Source organism: Mycteria americana, chromosome 16 (genome assembly GCF_035582795.1).
Source record: "Mycteria americana isolate JAX WOST 10 ecotype Jacksonville Zoo and Gardens chromosome 16, USCA_MyAme_1.0, whole genome shotgun sequence".
Lineage (NCBI taxonomy): Eukaryota > Metazoa > Chordata > Aves > Ciconiiformes > Ciconiidae > Mycteria > Mycteria americana.
The window spans coordinates 415,906-434,848 of record NC_134380.1 but is presented as its reverse complement, the minus strand read 5'-3'; the positions used below and the strand labels follow the sequence as shown (position 1 = coordinate 434,848).

The window sequence follows — 18,943 nt, the reverse complement described above, 5'->3', positions numbered from 1 at the left end:
TAAATAACTTCTTCTTTTTGCACCTTGTGCATTGCCGGAGTGGAAAAGTGTCCCAGTTCCATGTAAACCACAAAAGCAAGTGAGTCTGTTGCTAATAGCTCCTGCGATGGCACCACGTTCACGTTGTCCCCGGGTGAAACGCTGGACGCCTGCAACCCGACTTGGAGCCGGGAGTATTTTGCTGCTGGGGGCAGTTCTTTTATTGTGTTCCTGCCATGGCTGACACTGGGCTTTGTTTACCTGGCTGCTGTGCGCTGCTGGAAGAGAGGATGCTTGTAATTCCTGGAGCAGGCTGGAGGCAGACAGGCTGCCAGGTGTGGCAGGGCTGGTAGAGGGGTCAGCACCCAGCCGGGCAGCCCGCCGGCACCTTCAGGAGGGATTTTGTTCGGGCGACGAGGAGGGCGATGCAAAGTGTGGTGCAATGCAGAAAGTCCATGCAACGAGATCAAGAGCGGACCTGAAAGAGCCGCACAGTGGGCGAGGCACAGGTTTCTTTCTTTACCACCTCTTCTTATTTCTGCTAGGTTTCTGTTCAAGTTTCTTCCTATTTAAGCAGTTACTTCTTCACATTTGTCTTCAGATAAAACCCTGTGGCATTGTTTGGGGATGGTCATGGCAGGAGGGGGTATGGCACATCCCCATGAAGACCAGAGTGGCTTGGGGCTGCCTTCCAGTTCTTCGTGCATGCATTTTGCAGTCCGCTGCAACATCTTCTGAAATATCCAGCCTGACACTGCATCTAATCCCAGGAAGCTGTCAGTGCTTCTTGGCCCTGGCTGGAGAGAGGGGACACATTCCCACGCACAGGTGAGCGTGGGGAGGTTTGGGGCTTTGTCCCAGGCTGGTAAGAGCGTGTTGTATCAGCACATATAGCAGAGAGCGCTTAGCCAGGCTGAGCTTTCCTGCAGCGTACGGGCTGGAGGCCCCATATAAAAACGTTTGGAATTATTCCCAGATGTTTCATTTCTCCAAAATCAGCTGCGCTCAGAGGGCCCTAGGAGCGCAGAAGGCAGCCGTGCTGCCCAGCTCTTTGCCTGCCCTCAAGCCTGCTGCGGGTGACTTCTCTGCCCCCCTTTTCCATGCAGCAGCCGAGGGAGAGGGGTCAGCCAGTGAATTTAGGTGGCTGTGGGAAGTTTCTTTTTTTTAACTGCTTCCAGTCACCTTTCCAGTGCAGAGCACCTGGAGCAAGCAGCATGCCCCCAGCTCCCTGGCTGCCTCTTGGGCCTCTGACCATCTTGCTGGTGTGCCGTGCTCTGCAGTCACTCAGAGGGGGATCTGTCCCCGCAGCGCGTCATTTCAAACTGGAGACAAGCAGTAATGCTGCAGCTGGCCTGACCTGGCCTTGTGACTCTCTGGGCGTATGGGGGTGACTCTTACAGTACAAGGTTTGCTCAACAATAGCCCTGTTGTCCCTGGCTGACCAGGACAACAAAGCCCTTCAGAGCACTTGGCCCTGGTGCTCTGCCTTGTACCAGATGCTGATGTCAGAGACGGAGTGGCACATCCCTCCTGAGCAGGGCAAGGGGAGGAGGGCTCCTGCCTCCTCCTGGGCTGCCCTGGCACAGGGCACATCCAGCCCAGAGCTCTCAGAGGGCCGGCGCTGCCTCATTCCCAAGCTTTTACCTTCTCCTGCCCATTCCCACCCTACCAAGCTATGGTGTGATAGCTCCTGCCTGGGGAAGTCTTAGGATCCAGGAGAGCCAGTTCATGGCAGCCTGTGGCAGAGCTCCAGGTCTCAATTCCTATTGAGAGGATGGGGCTGTGACTCAAATAGCTCATGTCAAACTTTGTCATATCCTAGTGAGCCAAGTGTGTGCGGCAGCATGCAGAGCTTGGGCATGGAAACATGAAACTGTGCTACCGTCAGCTCTGGATCTCTTGAGAAATCATCTTTGTCCCAGCTGGCCACATCCTGTTATTTCAAGACATCATGGTAGGAAGACACCATGGCTTCATTTCCTAATAACAGAAAGGTAGCAGGACAGAGCACTCAGAGCGCTGCTTGTGGTGACCCAAGCTGGCTGTATACTGGCAGATGAACCATTCCCAGACCTCCACAGCCCATGTCGGTCCTGCTAGTTAGCAAATTAGATGCCAAATGTTAACTCTCTGAAGAGCAAGAAACAATGGTGCTGAAAGGAAAACAAGAGGATTGGGAGAGTGCTAACTTTATTTCTCTTTGGGAAGAAGAAAAAGGACTACAGATATTTCAGAGAAGCTCCTTGACTGCTACAGGAAAATGGACTTCTGGAAGGGATTTCTCTCTGTTTGAGGGAGGCAGTTGGATACAGCTGTGCTTGGGAACGGGCGAGAGTCACCAGCCCAGTCCTTCCTGGCATTCTTGCACTTGCCTTTTAACTTCTGTATGGTACATATGCTGACTTTCCATGAGGGTCTCCAAGGCCACATGTTGATGCTGAGATATGCCTCTTTTCTCTTCAGTGCCCCATGCCTTAGAGTTTAGGCAGACATACTGTGTGAAGGTTTTTGTTAAACTGGTGCTGCAGAGATGAGCTTCTGCATGAAGGCATCAACATAGATACGCTGCAATGCTCCCGCATTCCCCCAGGGCTACAACAGGGACAGGCACATGTGAGGTATCTCTCTTCATCATTGCTTAGCTTTGTTTTGGACTGGGATTATTCCACCTCAGCTAACTGTCTTCCACATCAGCACCTGGAAAGACGAATACCAAGGGCTGGGAAGTGCTTGTGTACTGTGTTAGGGGCTGCTGAATTGGATAGCCCACTAGAGGCAAGGCTGCCACAGCTCCATATCCCCAGGTTCTGAGAGCAATGAGGCTAAGCATGTATACCAGTAGGCATACAACACAAACTCACATGCATAGTTCTTCTACATGTATACACGTGGCCAGCCGCACAGATCAACACAGACAAAACCACTCAGCACTCTCAGAAATGCACCAACAGCCTTATCTTGTTCCCCTTCCTGGCTGAAAAAGGATTCAGGTCTGTTAATGGGGAATGCATACATACACACAACGTGGAGTCCTCCAGTAACTGACCTGAGACAGTCTGTCCAGGAGCTGGCCCTGGATCCCAGTCTCCCCAGTTGCTGGGACGTGGTCATGCAGCCCCTGAGACTGCAGCCCCACTCCAGTTGCTGGTTCGCAGACCTCCTTGCACACACCAGCACATGCACAGACACACACTGAAGATCCTGCCGGTAACTGGATGTAGATACCCCGTCTACCTGGCAGCTGAGCCATGGATCCTTTCACCTGACACACAGAGACACGCATGAGCAAACGGGTCTCAGCCAACAACCAGAACTTACAGTCCCTACTGTAGTTGGCTTGGATCTCCTGGCCCCTCCAGGAGCAGCTCAAAGACCCTCTGGTCTCTCCAGTATCTGGCCAAGACTTACTTACGGCTGTTTCGATACCTGGCTAGTCCAGCTTAATATGACCCACATGATACACCAGTACTGCAGTGTCTCCAGTTGCTGGCACTGCAAACACACCGGCCCCTATGGCTTGTGGGCCCCACTCCAGTTGCTGGCAGTAATTAAATCTTCATGCATGCACATCCATACTGAATGGAGAGGCCCTTACCCAGGAAAATAGTTAGAAATGGATTTTAATAAGAAGACAGGACGGACTGCAGTGATGAGACTCAGGGCATGGACAGGCAAATGTGATGACCAGCTGCCCATTTACACGAGACTAGCTGCTTTCATCCCCTTACCCCTCTGTTTTCCCACACTGGTTTCCTCCTTTCCCCCACTTTTGTTTCTTCCCCTAACCATCCCTTGTCTTGTATAATCCCAAGATGCCCTTTGCCTGCATCCCATAATGAGTCCCATACCCCTAGAGGCAGCATCAGTCTGTAAGATGATGTAGAGAGCCTTTGCCTTGACTCACTGTGATGGTTTTCACCCCAGACAATGGGGATGATTGCTCTCATGCACAGGGGAGGCTCCAGGCAGGGTGCTCTGTTTGTGGAATTAGGTTATCTCGGTTCCCCACCCATCATTGTCCCTCTGTGTTGCTGTTAATGTTCCTCTGAGCTCCATTGTGTGTGGAGCTGAGCCCGTCATCACAGCAGTCTGCGTGATTGACCCCTCCTTGGCCAAGTGCACATTGGGTCTCCCCAGGCCACGCTGGAGAAGCTCCACCTCGCAGTGCCAGGTCCTTGCTGCTGCCCGATGTGACCATCCACAGCTTCTTTCCCATCCAGTCTCACTTTGGCCATCACCTCTCCATGCGTAGCTCGGCTGGATAACACTATCCGGGAGGAACTGCTCAAAGGGAATGGGACAGATTTGTCCATTAAATGACTTTTCTGTCCATTAGCACAAAAAGGAAAAACAACCGTGTATTTTCCTAGGGGGTGATTCCTGAGCTCCCTGTGGGTATATATGCATTATACTTGCAGAGTGTAGCCACGGTCACCATGTTCTAGACAGGCTTTCTTACTCAGAGCAGACACCTCTCCCATCTGGCTGTTCAGGGTCTTCGGCGCCTGCTGTGAGGGTGGTACTTCGTTTCCCCTTTCTTGGATGCTAATTCAGTGCCAGGACTCTACGCCCTTGTCAGATAGCGCTAAATACTGTCACAGGGTTGCACTCACGCCGGCTGTGAGCACGCTGAAAAGGGAGCATAGGAAAGTGATGAACTCGCTTGGGAGCGTGCCGAGCGCTCAGGCAGAGCAAGAAGCGAGAAAGCCAGCAGCTGGGCTGTCCTCCTCTGCAAACTGCACTCACCCTCCTGTCACACCTGCCGCTCCCCAAATCGGGAGCCGTCACAGGCTTTTTATTCTCTTTCTTGCTAACCACCCTCCCCAAATCAGGGCCCCACTCCTATGCTCTTTCCCCACATTGAATCTCCCCCCCCCCCCCCCCCCATCTTTCTTATCCTTCCTACTTCTTACACCTGCCCAGCTTCCCTCTCCTCAGCCAAAAAAGTCTATAGCCATTGCCAAGCAGCTCCCTAAACTGCTGCTTTGCCAGGGAGTGAGCATCATCTGCGACAGGATCTGGACCAGACCTGATGCCATGGCTCCCATGAGACCCACCACAGGGGACAAGCTCAGCTGCAGCTCAATACTGTGGCTTCTCCCAGTCTGGCCCAGTCTGGCTTCGTGTACCAGGCACATGTTGAGAAGGAAGGGAGAGGACTGAGCTGCACTGGAGTTACTTGGATTTTTCACCTCTGGCTCGACAGTCCCTGTTTTGAAGGGATCTTTTCCCACCCATTTTGGTCTCTCACACAGCACTGAGCCAGAAAACATCACCCAGTCTGTCTCCTTGGGTCATGTATCCTTAAGAAACAGTTTGTTTTTCCCTAGTTTAGGGTACTGGCAGAGAAAAGTATACAGTCCCAGAAGGCTAATTCTCTGCAAACACAGTGCTATTTATGGATATTACCTTAAAGCAAAGTCCTGGGCACATGCCTGCACCGCAGCCAGGGACCTGGGTGGGAGAGGAGGGAGGATTTTGGCAGCTGTGCATCTGGCTGGGAGAGCAGGCCCTCAGCGGGGAAGGTAGAGCTGGGTGGGAAGCAAGCACACTGCAGCATTTCAGAGCCAAATGGGAAATCGAGGGGTGCGGAGCTTACAGGAGAGTTGGCCCCAGACCAGAGACCCATGCACAAGGGCCACCTGGTCCTCCTCCTGGTCACAGCCGTGACAGGTTGGTAGGAAGGTGGCAGAGATTGCATCCAAGGAAACGGCAGCTGCATGGAGATGCTGAAGTTATTTAGGAGGAAGAAGGGGTGCAGAAGGCTTTGGCGTAGCACAGAGGAGACTTATTAGGGCAGGGAGATTTTTAAGACCGGGAAAAATGAGAGCTGTCCTGCTAGACTGGCATGTGGGGTATGTGCTGGGGCTAGCTCAGCCCACGGCGCCAGCTTAGCAGCGCAAGCAGCGCTCTGAGATGCCCTAACACTTAACACAGGCAAAGGGACTTTTTCTCTTCAAGGAAGAGGGCTGGTGTTACAGAAGATGGCCAGAGACGAGGCACGGTGCCCAAGGAAGAGGAATGCCGTGGCTGGGCTGTGAGGACTGGAGGGGCAGTGGCCATGTCTGCGTTGGCAGTGTCTTGCTGTGTTTCTGCTGCAGAAGCGATGCCCGCAGGGCCACCCAGGGTGGGCGACTTGTCCCCAGCAGCCATGTGCCACCAAATTCAGCCGAACGGGAGCTGTGCTGGTTGCCATGACAACTGGGACAGGTCATATGACCCGCTCCACTTTCTAAATATAAATCTGTTTCACACAGTGTATGTGACTCCATGGAAACCAAATGTTGAGCAAGAAACATTGCATAAAAATGAACAAAATACAGAATGACTCAAAGTACTAGAGAGAGAGAGAGACTGCGGGTAACGCCGGAGGGGTTCAGAGCTGCCCTGGGCATTCCCCTTTGTCTGCCAGGGCACACGTGAGCGTGGGCATGCCCATGCCCATGCCCAGCCTGGGGAGGGTCTGCGGGGCACTGGGCGCTCAGCGCTGGGATCTTCATGCCAAACTTGGGATGGACATGAGTGTTGGTGTAGGCATCCCTGCTACCAAGGGTCTTCTGTGGCAAATCCTGTTTGCAGCATCAGCTGTGTTCAAACGCAGACCCCATTTCTTTTGACTGCACCACGTCTGCCTTATTTCTGCTTCATACCCTTGGGTTGACACACACCTTTGCCAAGTTAGGTATTTATGAAAACTGCAGTTAGACAGAAACATAAGCTCAGTAACGTCAGTACAGAGCAAGCTTTTCCCCGCAGAACAGAGGGCTGTTCTGGTGCAGGTTCACGTTGTGGCAGTTTTTCCCTGCTGTGTCGTTGCATTGCTTCTTGCAAGGAGTTTCCCCTGCACGTTTTATCCAGCTTTCTGTCCCCAGTGATCCTCCAGCACTTGGCGGAACACTTCAGGGGAGCTGCTTAGCTGGACTCTGCAGCCTTTCTTTGTGCTGTTGTGTCTCAGCAGAAGTGCAGTGTGACTCTGAGCAAGTGGCAACAGCAGGTAAGTGTCCTGACACTGCATTTAATTCAAACCTTTCCCACAGCTAGAGGCATCCTCTTCATTTGCTCCAAGCCTGGATGCTCTGTTGAAATAGGATCATAAAATCATAGAAAAATTTAAATTGGAAGGGACTTTTGGAAGTCTATGGTCCAACCCCCTGTTCAGAGTTAGATCAGGTTGCTCAGGGCCTGCATTTGTGATTTTGGGATTATTTTGCTTTACCTTGGGTTGTGTGTTCAGGAGAGACTCTGCTGGAGCGCAATGCGAGCTTACGCATCTTCAGAGAGCTCAGGCTTTTAAGTGCACAGATGTTTCCTCCCTAGGATCCCTCTTTGAAGGGGAGTGGGGATTTCCTGCAGTTTGAAAATGGGAAGTGATTTTCCTCTATTGAGCAAGGCTGAACTTGGCTCAGGGGGTCAGTCAGCATGGGATGGACTGATGTGTGCGGGCCCTTTGCTCCCTGTTGCCTCACTTTGCTGCATAAAACTCCTTTTGGCTTTCTTTTTTTCTGCCATTGGGAGGGGATCACATTGCCAGGTGGTCTTCCAAAGAAACAGGATGAGTTCGGCTGCTGCTAACTTGATCAAGAAGAGCAAGAAAGAAAAGAAAAACAAAATAATCAGAAGGTCAGAAGAGGTGGAGCGGGAGAAGCACCCCCACTGCCTCCCTGCTGGACGTGCTGCCCTATTCTGAGCTGGCTCAGCTAGACAGAGAGTGCCAGGGCTTCAACACGCGGGCCATAGCTGGTGCTTTTCTGCACGGAGCATCCAGGATGTCTGACCCGTTGTCGTTCTCTTCAGACATGCTTCTAGACAATCTGTGCTTAACAGCGCACAGATGAAACACTGGTCCCTGGTCAAGAGTGTTGCCTCTGGGTAGGTTGTGATGCTGTGGGGTGGCTGTCCTGCCTGTAATGGTTGTCCTCCTCTCCCTGACATGCCTAACCCAACGCCTGTGGATGCAGGGGGAATGGGCCACAGGTAACGGTCAGGTTCATATGCTCTGCCCTAAAAAGCATATCCTTCTGCCTCTTGTCAGTGCTGGTATCCTGGACTAGGTAGGTTAACCCCATAGATCTGCTCTCATTTCATATGCTTGCCTTTGCCTGCTCTCTGGCGCGTGGTTTGCTGCTGAAGAGCTCCAGTGCCCTCTCTGCTTTGAGATGCCTTTTGCATTTGCTGCTCATTTCTGGTTCCTTTCTGCTGTACATAGATCAGGAGAATCCTGTACCTCTGTTTCTGCAGCCGGCAAATGAAAACCATCGCTTGCCATGGAGAATGAGGCCTGTTGGCTTCTCTACCCCTGCATGTACCCCTGCTATATGGACTTCTGATCCTAGGAAATCTCGTAGGAGGGAAGTGCTTGTATTCTTGGTTTTGAATGTTTTGAGACATACTTTGGTCCCTTTTCCAGGCAGCAAATACAGATGCAGGAGGATTTCACAGGGGTCACACATTCTCTGCTCTGCTCACATTGTTCAAATTTCCTGTTTCCTCAACGGTGTGTTGCAGACATCCTTTTCAGGTCCAGATCTGCCTGTCCACCACCATGCAGCGGCTGGTGACACTCCCAGAAGTGACAGTGAGGGGAGTGGCGTAAGTGTTTCTCGCAGCTCAAAGGCACTGCGGGAGTTCAGGATTTGGAAGGCAGAAGGGATTTCTAGCCCACCCAGCCTGAGCTTCTGCACAGCTGGGTTAGGGGCTTCAGGGTCCCATCTTTTTCTCTGGTTGGAATAGAACAGATCTTCTAGAAAGAGGCACTTAATCTCGATGGAGGAACTACAAGAAGTGCACAGCCCCCTGGTAAGCCGTTGAGTCGATCCTTATCCTCGTGATTGGCAGATTCTTTTCAGTCTGAGCCTGTCTAGTTTCAACTTCCAGTCACTGTCTGCTCTTCTGATTTTGCTGGTTCATAATGCTCTCTGCTGATATCGAAACCTCCTCTCCATGTAAACAGTCCTCTGTTGCGATTTACCGTTCTCATAAACTATCCTGGCAATAATTCTCCTAAAAATAAGCACAAGAGATCAAAGTAATAGCACAGTCTTGCCGAGCTGTCTAAGGAAGAGGTGTGCAAGCAGAAGTGCCTCACTTTTCTTGTGACATGTGGCTGGGCACAGGGTGTGTCCTGGTAAGAGCTGGGTTTGGGGAGAGGTTTGAAGCCTGTGCGGCGGTGCTGTGCCAGCTGTGGAGCTGGGCTCTTGAACACCATCTGCCGGTCGCTCCCCATCTCTGTGCTGTCTCCTGGCCCCGGTCTCTGTCTTGTCTCAGTGGACTGGCAGCAGGATTGCCTGTCATTATATGCCAGGTTAGCCCGAACTTCTCCCCTATGGGTGTGTAAACATGGTTCCAGTTTAACTGTGCTGATGCTAGAAGAAGGGACTGCAGAGGGTCTGGCTAGGAGAGGGTTGTGTCTGCTGAGAAAAACAGAGCAAGAAAGTCTCTGCTGTTACTCAGATCTCCTGGTTTGGCAGAGAGGGGATAATGTGCTGCCACCATGGTCTCCGTGGCACTCTCATTTCTGAAAGGATGCGCTGCTGAGTGTGCCAAAACTGTGAGGTGCTTAATCTGTGATGCATTATAGAGCCCAGCCCCATATGCTACTGCCCCACACCATCTATCCCAGAGCCTCCTGGTATCTCTGCTTCAATGGATGTGGCATGGTGAGCAGTAGAGGATGAAGCCAAGTTTCATTTCTGCTTCGATTCCTCCCCTATGCCATTTTCAGTTCCTCTTTCCTCCATAGAGTATCAGTTTGGAGCGGAGCTGCTATAGGAGTGGGAGTTCAAGTGTGTGTGTGAGGGGATTGCGCTGGGACCAGTTAGGGGCTCTAACACAGAAGTGGTCCCAGCATCCAGAGGATCTTACTCTGCAGTCCCCAGGGGGGGATAAAGTCCTGCCCAATAGTGAGCTGCTGTTTAGGATCACATTCCTCTCTAAAACAAAAGGAAGAGATCCACACATCCATACAAAACAAAAGGAAGAGATCTACCACATCCAAGCAAAACATTGCCCCATTGTTTACGAGAACGTCTACATTTGGCAGTGCTGGGGTTTCCCTTATATTCAGTCCTCTTGGCCATCATTGACAGGGACTACTGTACTCGCAATACTTCTTTATTGGCAAAATCAGAAGCAAAAGTAGAAATATTAGTAACTCAAAAATAGAATTAGCAACTGCAAAACGTAATGCTTGTGTGCTTTTTTGAAGCGATACACATTTTGGCAGGGACTCTAGCTAAAACATTGGCTTAACTTTGGTCTTTATACTATTTCCATCCAACATTTGCTGGTGTCCACTCTATACTGTCTACGTCCATCTCTTGGTGGATGTATCTTTTGTTTAAGAGTACAGCCTTTGTACATCCAGCCTTTGTTTAAGAGTACAGCCATGGCACCTGTCTGTACAAGACCTCTGCTTTTCCTGCAGTCCATTAGGGAGGCCTGAAGCAACAGTGAAAAAGTCACTCAAAGGATGTTGGGGCAATTGCAGAGCTTCCCTTAAGCAAACCAGCGGTATCTGTCCTTGCAGCATACTGGTGCTGACCATGTGAAAGGAAGTAATAGCATGGGCCCCTAAAGTGAGCTGAACCTAGTCTTGACCTACTTGGTACACGGGATCACTATAGGACCATATTAAGAAAGAGGGGCAGCAGGAATGGATAGGACTTCAGTTCCAGGAGGGAAAGAAGATGTTAAGGAGTGGTGCAGTGTTAATGGTGAGGGTGCAGTAAAAATGTGTGAAATTCTGTACCTTCTTGAACAGTTGGACTCGATGATCTTAAAGGTCCTTTCCAACCTTGATGATTCTATGATTCTAGATCCTGGAACAGAACCCAGGGTTGGATTATCCCAAATTCCTCTTTATGGGGTGATCACGTACAGCAGAGATAGTCTGGTGTAACTTTGTTATCTTCAAGGCCAGAGATCTGTGCAGTGAATCTAAGGGACCCAACCTGCGGCCAAATTCTTCATGAGCTGGTACACTCCTACACTGTGGAATTCCATTTTTCTTCAGTGCGCTTTTGCAAACAATAATGGGGGGCCATTAACACTGTGATGGAGAGAGTTTTTAGGAGCTGTCCCAGAATTTGTCCCAGCACTCTGTGCTATCCCTTGGAATATGCTGGGAGAGAGACTGGTTTTGTGGTTCAAAAAATAACTTGGGCCTATCATGCTTTCCCCTCTGATCTGACCTTCTTTGCATATGTTTCTTGATCCTGAACCTTTGAATGCCTTTTAGCCCTGGCTTTCTCACCAGACCTACCTGTGTTTTGGACAAGGACTGTGTATGGGTAAGGTGCAAGGACAGCCTCTCGGGAGGTAGTCCTGGAGACAGAAATCAACCAGCTTTCTTCTTAGCTGTTATTGCAATTACTGGGGTGACTGCACTGGTCAGACATACTCTTTCCAAGAGTTCTTTTTTCTTCCCAGTGTTTCATCACATTAGGTGAAACTGTAGAGAGGGGTGTCTGAGAGAGGTGAGATGGAAAAGCTCCCCTGCCTGGCAGGTCACAGGAGCTGAACAGGACCAAAAGGAAGCTTGCACAAAACAGCTTTTGTTTGTAAGGTCCATGTGATAAAAGTATGTGTCAGCGCCATACACCCATCCACTGGTCTGCATCACCTGCGCAAGCAATGCAATGCTTCCAGGGATGTCATACCTGGGAAGCCTGCAATGAGTTATTTTCAGTCTTGAGTGAGAGTAAGACCAAACAAAAGGATGATGCTGGATATTAGGGCCATACTGCAGGTGTCAGGGCTGCATGAGCAAGTTTCTGGTGGTGCCACGATGTGGCTGTAAAGAATTGCAAATAAGTATGTGGTTGTTGGAGCCATGTTAGCAGTGGCATTGCATAGTGAAACAAGGCACTTCCATAAACACCCATATCGTGCTGGAAGAGAACTCAGATAACCCAGAGGTAAAACTAGGATAGCTTAATTTTTCTGTCATATTCATGAGGTTTAATGTTTTCATTAGTAGGATTCAGAGCTTTCACGGAAAGCTATATGAAACAGAGAGGTGTTTGAGTGGCATGTATGGAGGAGTCCTGCCCCTGTGATCACAGAACAGGCATGGCTGTGCTAGCTTCACTAAGACAAGAATTTAATTTAGTGCATTTCTAGGCAATAGTATAACACTAACAATAATGAGAACATGTGCCTTTGGGCAGGCTAATGTGTAAGAGAAGTTTTCACTTGCATCCTAAGCTGAGATCAGCAAAAAAAAATCAAACAGTAACATAAACTGTGAAAGCTTCTGCTTTCTCACATGTACAGCAGGGTGAGTGGAACTGTAAACTGATTTGATTTAACCTTAGAGAGCAGAAACACAGGGGATAGGAATAGATTGCAGAGATCCTACTGATTAATTCTGCATACCACCCTGCTAGCCATAGGCACGCAGAGCATGGGATTTGAGTCATAAACCTGGTAGAGTCCGTTAGTATCTCCTGAGCTAACTTGTTAAATTCATGTTGAGCCAGTTAAGTGTCCCAGGCTGTATCTCTGCTCAAGAAGAGGAGCTAAAATCTGAATCAGCCTAGGCTCCCTCTGTGCTGCAGTGGTGTGACAGTATTCATCTCACACTGGCCTTGGGTCCGTATGGCTGCCTTGCAGCCTGTGACCTGTCTGTGCAAGTACGCTTGATGAGGCATGAACACAAGATCACTCTCGAGTTCAGTGCCTCTTGAGAGCCATTGTAATCAGAGTTTTCTGAAACGGAAAAGAAATATAAAATAGACTTTTGGCTCCAAAATCATTAAATGGCCCTTTTAGTCTGGGTTGGAACAGAACTGGAATTTCACTCAGAGACTGCATGTGTAGGAGAAGGACCCATCACAGGTTTCTTTCTGACAGTACTGTTCATATGTCTGTCAATGTTTGAACATTATTTGCAGCCAGATACTGAAACTCTGGCTGTCCCCTGGACGTGGCTGCTTGTCAACCGAGTGCAGTCACTTCAGACTTGTCCCCCACTGTGTCGGAAGACATTTCCTGGATAGAGATTAGCTTCCATGGGGTAAATAATTCCATTTATTTCACACATTTTTCCTTGTTCTTTTGTATTTCTTCCTTTGAAGGCAATGCAAACAAACAAACAAAAAATAAGTACATTGCATGCCTGGTTTGCCTTAGGGAATGTGGAAAGGCAAAGTGGAGCTCTCTGGATGTGAGCCCTGAGGAAGCCGTTGGGTTCATAGCCACAGCCCTGTAGGGCCGCAGCTGGCACTCTTTGGAAATGCATCTTATCTCTCTACCTTTGCCTTATTCAGTGTTCCCAGCTGAAGGGACCAGACGGGGTTCATGCCTCCTTTGGGATGAAGCCCTCTTTGCCAGTCTCACATCAAGCAGCTGCTGTAAATCCCAAGCTACCAAGGAACCACCAGAGCTACCTGGAAGAGGGAAATAATCCAGGTGATGCAATGTAGTGCAGACAATTACTTGCACTTCAGCTTCACCTCTTTCTTTTCCTTGCACCCTGAACCTGCACTGAGGCTTGCAGCTGGGTTGGTGAAAAGATGTACAGCTGAGGTGGCACTTGAACCCTGAGAGCAGTTCACAGAATCACAGAATCACAGGATCGTATAGGTTGGAAAAGACCTATAAGATCATCGAGTCCAACCGTAAACCTAACACTACCAAGACCACCACTATACCATGTCCCTAAGCACCTCATCCAAACGTCTTCTAAATACTTCCAGGGATGAAAGCTCTGTGTGTTCCAGTTCTGTGTGTGCCTGGAGAGCAGGTGACAGCATGACGCTCATCTCCTGCTGTTCCTAATGATCTGGATCACTCCTAGTAATCTGGATCCTAATGATCCTGTATCTGGATGATATGGATCCAGATTATATCTAGATCAGTAATGTATACATTGCTAATTACATGCATTATTAGTATATAATCAGCATACTGATAAATTTACTTCAGCACACTGCTATAGGCAACATGGCTCTGTCGTGTTTCTTCTTGAAAATGTCTGAAGGTGATGGTTCCCCTGTAAATTAAATTGGTGTAGCACCTCCATGGCCAGGGCTTTGACCCACCAGTATATCCACATGAAGGTAAATGAGTGCCAGAGGCATGCCTTTCTTTCTCAGACACTTGATTATTTTATGCTTTGCATTTTACTGCTTAACAAGAGTCATTTTCTTGGACAGGTCCAGGTGCTCATGGGACATCAAATACAGAGGGGTTTAATTTCTCTCTCAAAGGATGTTCTGTGTAGCCAGTGCTCCAAGGGAAGGTTGCTTCATGTTCTGGATGAAGCTAGGACAGATGAGGGAAGAAATGGACTGAAAGTCTTTGGGTGTATTGCAATCTCTAGAATGCCAAACCACATGGTCCCTTTCCAGATGTGTGTCTGGTTAGACTTTACATTATCTAGATATTGACTTAATAGGTTGGGTTTTTTTTCTTTTCTCAGCAGAAACCCAGAAAGGCAACTCCTCAGACAGGAGAAGATACCTTGAACGGCCATCTTCCCCCCGGCTGGCAGAGCTATATGTCTCCCCAGGGCCGAAGGTACTATGTGAACACCTTCACAAATGGTAAGTGGGGGCTCACAGAATCACAGAATCGTATAGATTGGAAAAGACCTGTAAGATCATCGAGTCCAACCGTAAACCTAACACTACCGAGACCACCACTACACCATGTCCCTAAGCACCTCATCCAAACGTCTTTTAAATACTTCCAGGGATGGTGGCTCAACCACTTCCCTGGGCAGCCTGTTCCAATGCTTGAAAAGTAAGGCTCGGTAAGTGTGTCACCCCAGCAGTACAGAGCTGTTGCAGGAAATTGTCTCTCAAGTTGATTTTGATGACAAAGTAGGCCCAGAGTCAAAAGAATTAATATGACCTTGCCACCATATGAAAGAAAATACTTATAAGAAGATGTAGTCTTCTGATTCTCTGTCATCTTAATTCTGACCATTAGAAGACATCTGAAGCTTTTACAAAAGACAGAGAATGTAAAGTAGAAACACCCCTGGCATAAATGTTTTAGAATATAAAACACTGTTTTATATTCTAAATATATATAGCTATTTAGAATATATTCTAAATATCTATTAATATCTATATTAATAGATATATAATATCTATTATCTATCTACAGATATATATAGATATATCTAATATCTATCTATAAATATCTAATATCTAAATATCTATATAATATCTAAATATTATATTCTAAATATATATAGTGGTATAATTTTTACCACTTTCCTTATTTCCTTTCCCTTTAGGTGGAGATATTTATGTCTATATATGTACATATATGTAAAGTAGTTTGATAGAATGTCAAGTATCACTAAAGCACCATTAGGGGAAAACAGAAATAGTTAATTGAAAAGTTGCTCAACTCAGACTCAACTTGCCCATGGAGACAAGGGAAGAAAAACACATGTAATGGGACATCAAAGACAGAATCTTCAGTCTATATTTTTCAGACTATATTTTATAGTCTGTGTTTTATTCGCTGTCATGCTAGTGGAGAAGCAGACTTAACTCACAATCTTATCAGCTGCTCAAGACCTGTCAAACTTGTACCACCTCTGGCTTACCTAAGGCTCTGTGTCTACCAGCTTTTCTCGTCATGAGCTCAGAACAGCGTTGCAAAACACAGACTTGTGACCAGCAAAACCAGATTTCTGTAGCAGAAAGAATGACAGAATGACAAGGGAGGAAAGGACAGCAGGAGTTCACCTTGTTCACAACAGAGTCAAAGCCATCAGGAATGACCACTGGTGTTCCTCTTTGTGACTCACTGTGAGTGCAAGGAGAGCCATGGGCTGTCACAACGTGCCTCACAGTCCATTCAGGGACTGATGTGTTTTATTTCAGAAGCCTTTGGCCTAGAACTTGGCCGAGTCATTATTTACCTGAGTTTTATGCACTGACATCTCATAGGCCCCTCCAGAAGGCACATTAAACAGTGCCTTCATTTTCAAGCATAGTCTGCTCTGGCTCATGGGCAGCATCCCCTGCACGGCTAGGGAGATCGGTAGGAGTTAGATACCCTGTCCCCACTGCAATTCAGAGGTGGGTAAGGAGGTGATTAAACTCAGTCCTGAGCCATCATGGTGATGGACCCTTATTCACATGCACTGGCTTGAGGTCAGATAAAACCAGTAAGAGGCAGAGCCTGGTTTTTATGTGATAAAAGCTCTTTTCACAGGAACCTCACCCCAGAAAGGTAGATGGCCTGGACTCAGTTTCTCCATAATGTCAGGCAGCTTTTTACTTTCCTCACAAAAGTTACACACAATGTAACGAGGGCCAATAGCCACATCCTGATTGGTAGGTCCAGGTCAGAAATCAGGAAAACGATTTTCTGTAGGAAGGCAGGATAGCCCTGGCATAGGCTGACCAGGGAGGTGGTGGAATCTCCATCCTTGGGAGATCTCAGAACCTGGCTAGATAAAGCTGTGGCTGACCTGATCTGTTGTTAGCAGTGATCCTGCTCAGAGTGAGTAGCTGGGCTGGAGACTTCCAGAGGTCACTTCCAACCAGTCCTTTTTGGGAGAATGCCCAAACCACCTATGGTTGTGCTCTCAGCTACTGCAATGGGATTGCTATGCAGCAACGAATATGGTTTTCAGAATATCAAAAAATAATAGAGAGGGTAGAAGTGGGATTTCTGTGTTCTGGTCCTTGCTTTAGGGAGCCCTTATTCAAGTTCTGTTTAGATGAAAAAGCTCCTAAGCCCAACTGGCTTTGAAGTTAGGCTGCTCTTGTTTCTTGTGCTGGACTCAAGAATCATGCATTTCTAAGCCTCCCACACCTTCCATGAGGGTTGTAGTCTTTTGTGAGACAGCAGAATTCTCCTGCAGCATGTCCAGGGGCACTCTGGCCCCTCCACTCCTCCAGCTGGTGTTCCTGGCAAACTCAGTTTCTCTCAGCCTGCTCAGGTAGAATATGCTGTTGCCTGAAAGTCTTCTAGCTGTGTAGATACTGCTTTTTGCTAGTTTATCGGTTTGATGATATTGCTTGGGAGTATTTTTGCTCTAGTTGGGCTATATTGCACTATCAGATTCACATCCCAAATGCCTATGCTTCCTCAAAGTGGATTATGCGCCAAAGAATTGTCACCTGTGGTGTCATCTAGGCCTCAGACAAGCAACATCCAGGCCAGCTGAATGCAACCTCCAAGCCTTTCTGTTGAAGTGTATGATGAAGCCTCATCCAGCCCTGGCATGAGCATCTGTCTTCTGGACACTGTTTTGATTTAATCTGACTAATTGGCTCTGACCTTTGTCCCTGCAAAACTGGTAGTGCAGGAGTATCCATAGGCAGATTGTCCAGTCTCATGTTGGATATGCACTTTCTTCCTTGACTGTGCTGCAAAGCTGGACCTGCTGAGCCATGCAGTCACCATAAAGTCACATTTGGCGTGCAAGGCTTGCTGACTAACAGTGTGATTGCACCTTGACACTCAGGAAGTATTCTTTGGCTTTGAACCATATGATAAGTCAAAGACAATACACTATAAAACTGCAGCCCCCGTTTTTCCTATGATAGAGCTGCATTGGCATGGGTAATGTTTATAGCAAGGCTCATAGACTGGACAGCTCACTGTCTGCACCTGCTGACTTGTCTTAACTGCATATTTATCCTGTCATTGCTGCAACTGCTGCTGGGAGTATCAAGATAAACACTGGCAGAGTTTGTCATGGGGACATGGTGCCAGCATACGTCTCTGTCACAGGGTTTCATGGGCCTCCTTCCTGCTTTGCCTCCGAGGCACCATTGTTTCAGCAGCAGGAGCTAGGTCTTTTTTCCGTCAAGGTCTTATTTGTGTAGATGTACTCCTCTCTTTATCACAGCTATCACCAGATGATGAAAGTATGCTGGAACGTTTGAGAGAGATATCACTGTTTAGTGCACGAGCATGGTAACTCAGAGGTCAGAGGAAGCTAGCTGGTTGGCCTTCAGTCTGATCCATGTAGTTAAAGGGGTCTTCTGCTCACCATTACCCACCAACAGCAGTTGATGCAAAACTCTTGGTTTGTAAGGTCATAAACATTTCTCAGGCCTCCCATGGACCAGTCGTCTCTGCACTGAGACGGATGATTAGAAAGTGTTTCAAGACCTCCTCCACACTCTTCACAAATTCTCTCAATTTTTTTTTTCTACCACAGGGAAGTCTGGGTGTTCAGCAGCTTTCACACAGTGACTCACAAAGTGGCTGGCTGACTGCATGTTGACTTGCTGTAAAACCACTGTAGGGGTGATTGATAGCCATTGCTAGAATGTACGTCTGGTCTCAGCTGAAAGAGAAGGGACATTGCTAACCCATCAGGAAATACTGTAGACCCTGGGCACGTTGCCTTCCCATGGTCTTTCCCCTCTGATTCCACAGCTGAGATGGTCTGAAATGAGGCTTCTTCTCACGCCCCACACATGCAGCAGGAGACTGTGAGGGGTCAGGGAATACTGCTCTGGGTGCTGATGGCAATAGTGCCTACCAGGAACGGCATGAGCACTTCTCTTGCTAGGACACTGCACATCCCGACAAACCATATTGATAACTTCTCCTTGCTGGACAGAGGTCCAGCTTCAGCGGGATTGATGAAATGTAGGCTCTTTTAGAATATAGCATAGCATGGGAAGTAACAGCTCTGGGATCTGTCCATGCAGCCCAGCAGAATCTGGATGTTGAGTCTGCCTATGAGAGAAAGATGTTAGAGATTACCCACCCTACTACTGTTATGCCTGGTCTCAGCCAAATGCCAGCAATGGTCTACATGTATTAATCCCATATAGATGGCTGCAACAAGTATACTTGTTAATGTACAGACTATTACAAAATACAAGATTCTGTGTAAGATACATTTCATAGTTAAACATGCCAGCAAGTCACTAGAGGGAAGAAAAGGGAACTTCTTGAGGCAACAAAGTGTTAACCAGTCAGTCAAACAGAGTAGTTCCCACCCATCTGAGGAAGAAATATTTGCATCTCC

At 48.1% G+C, this 18,943-nt stretch overlaps 1 protein-coding gene across 3 annotated transcripts in view; it reads left to right on the top strand.

The window, feature by feature from the left end:
• Positions 1 to 18,943, top strand: part of GAS7 (growth arrest specific 7) — a 108,329-nt gene that overhangs the window by 26,809 nt on the left and 62,577 nt on the right. For 2 of the 3 annotated variants that reach the window (XM_075518732.1, XM_075518731.1), the window contains exon 2: positions 14,402 to 14,525. In XM_075518732.1, coding sequence (XP_075374847.1) covers positions 14,402 to 14,525 — 124 coding nt within the window. The remainder of the gene's footprint in view (positions 1 to 14,401; positions 14,526 to 18,943) is intronic. The other variant, XM_075518733.1, reaches the window with a different exon arrangement.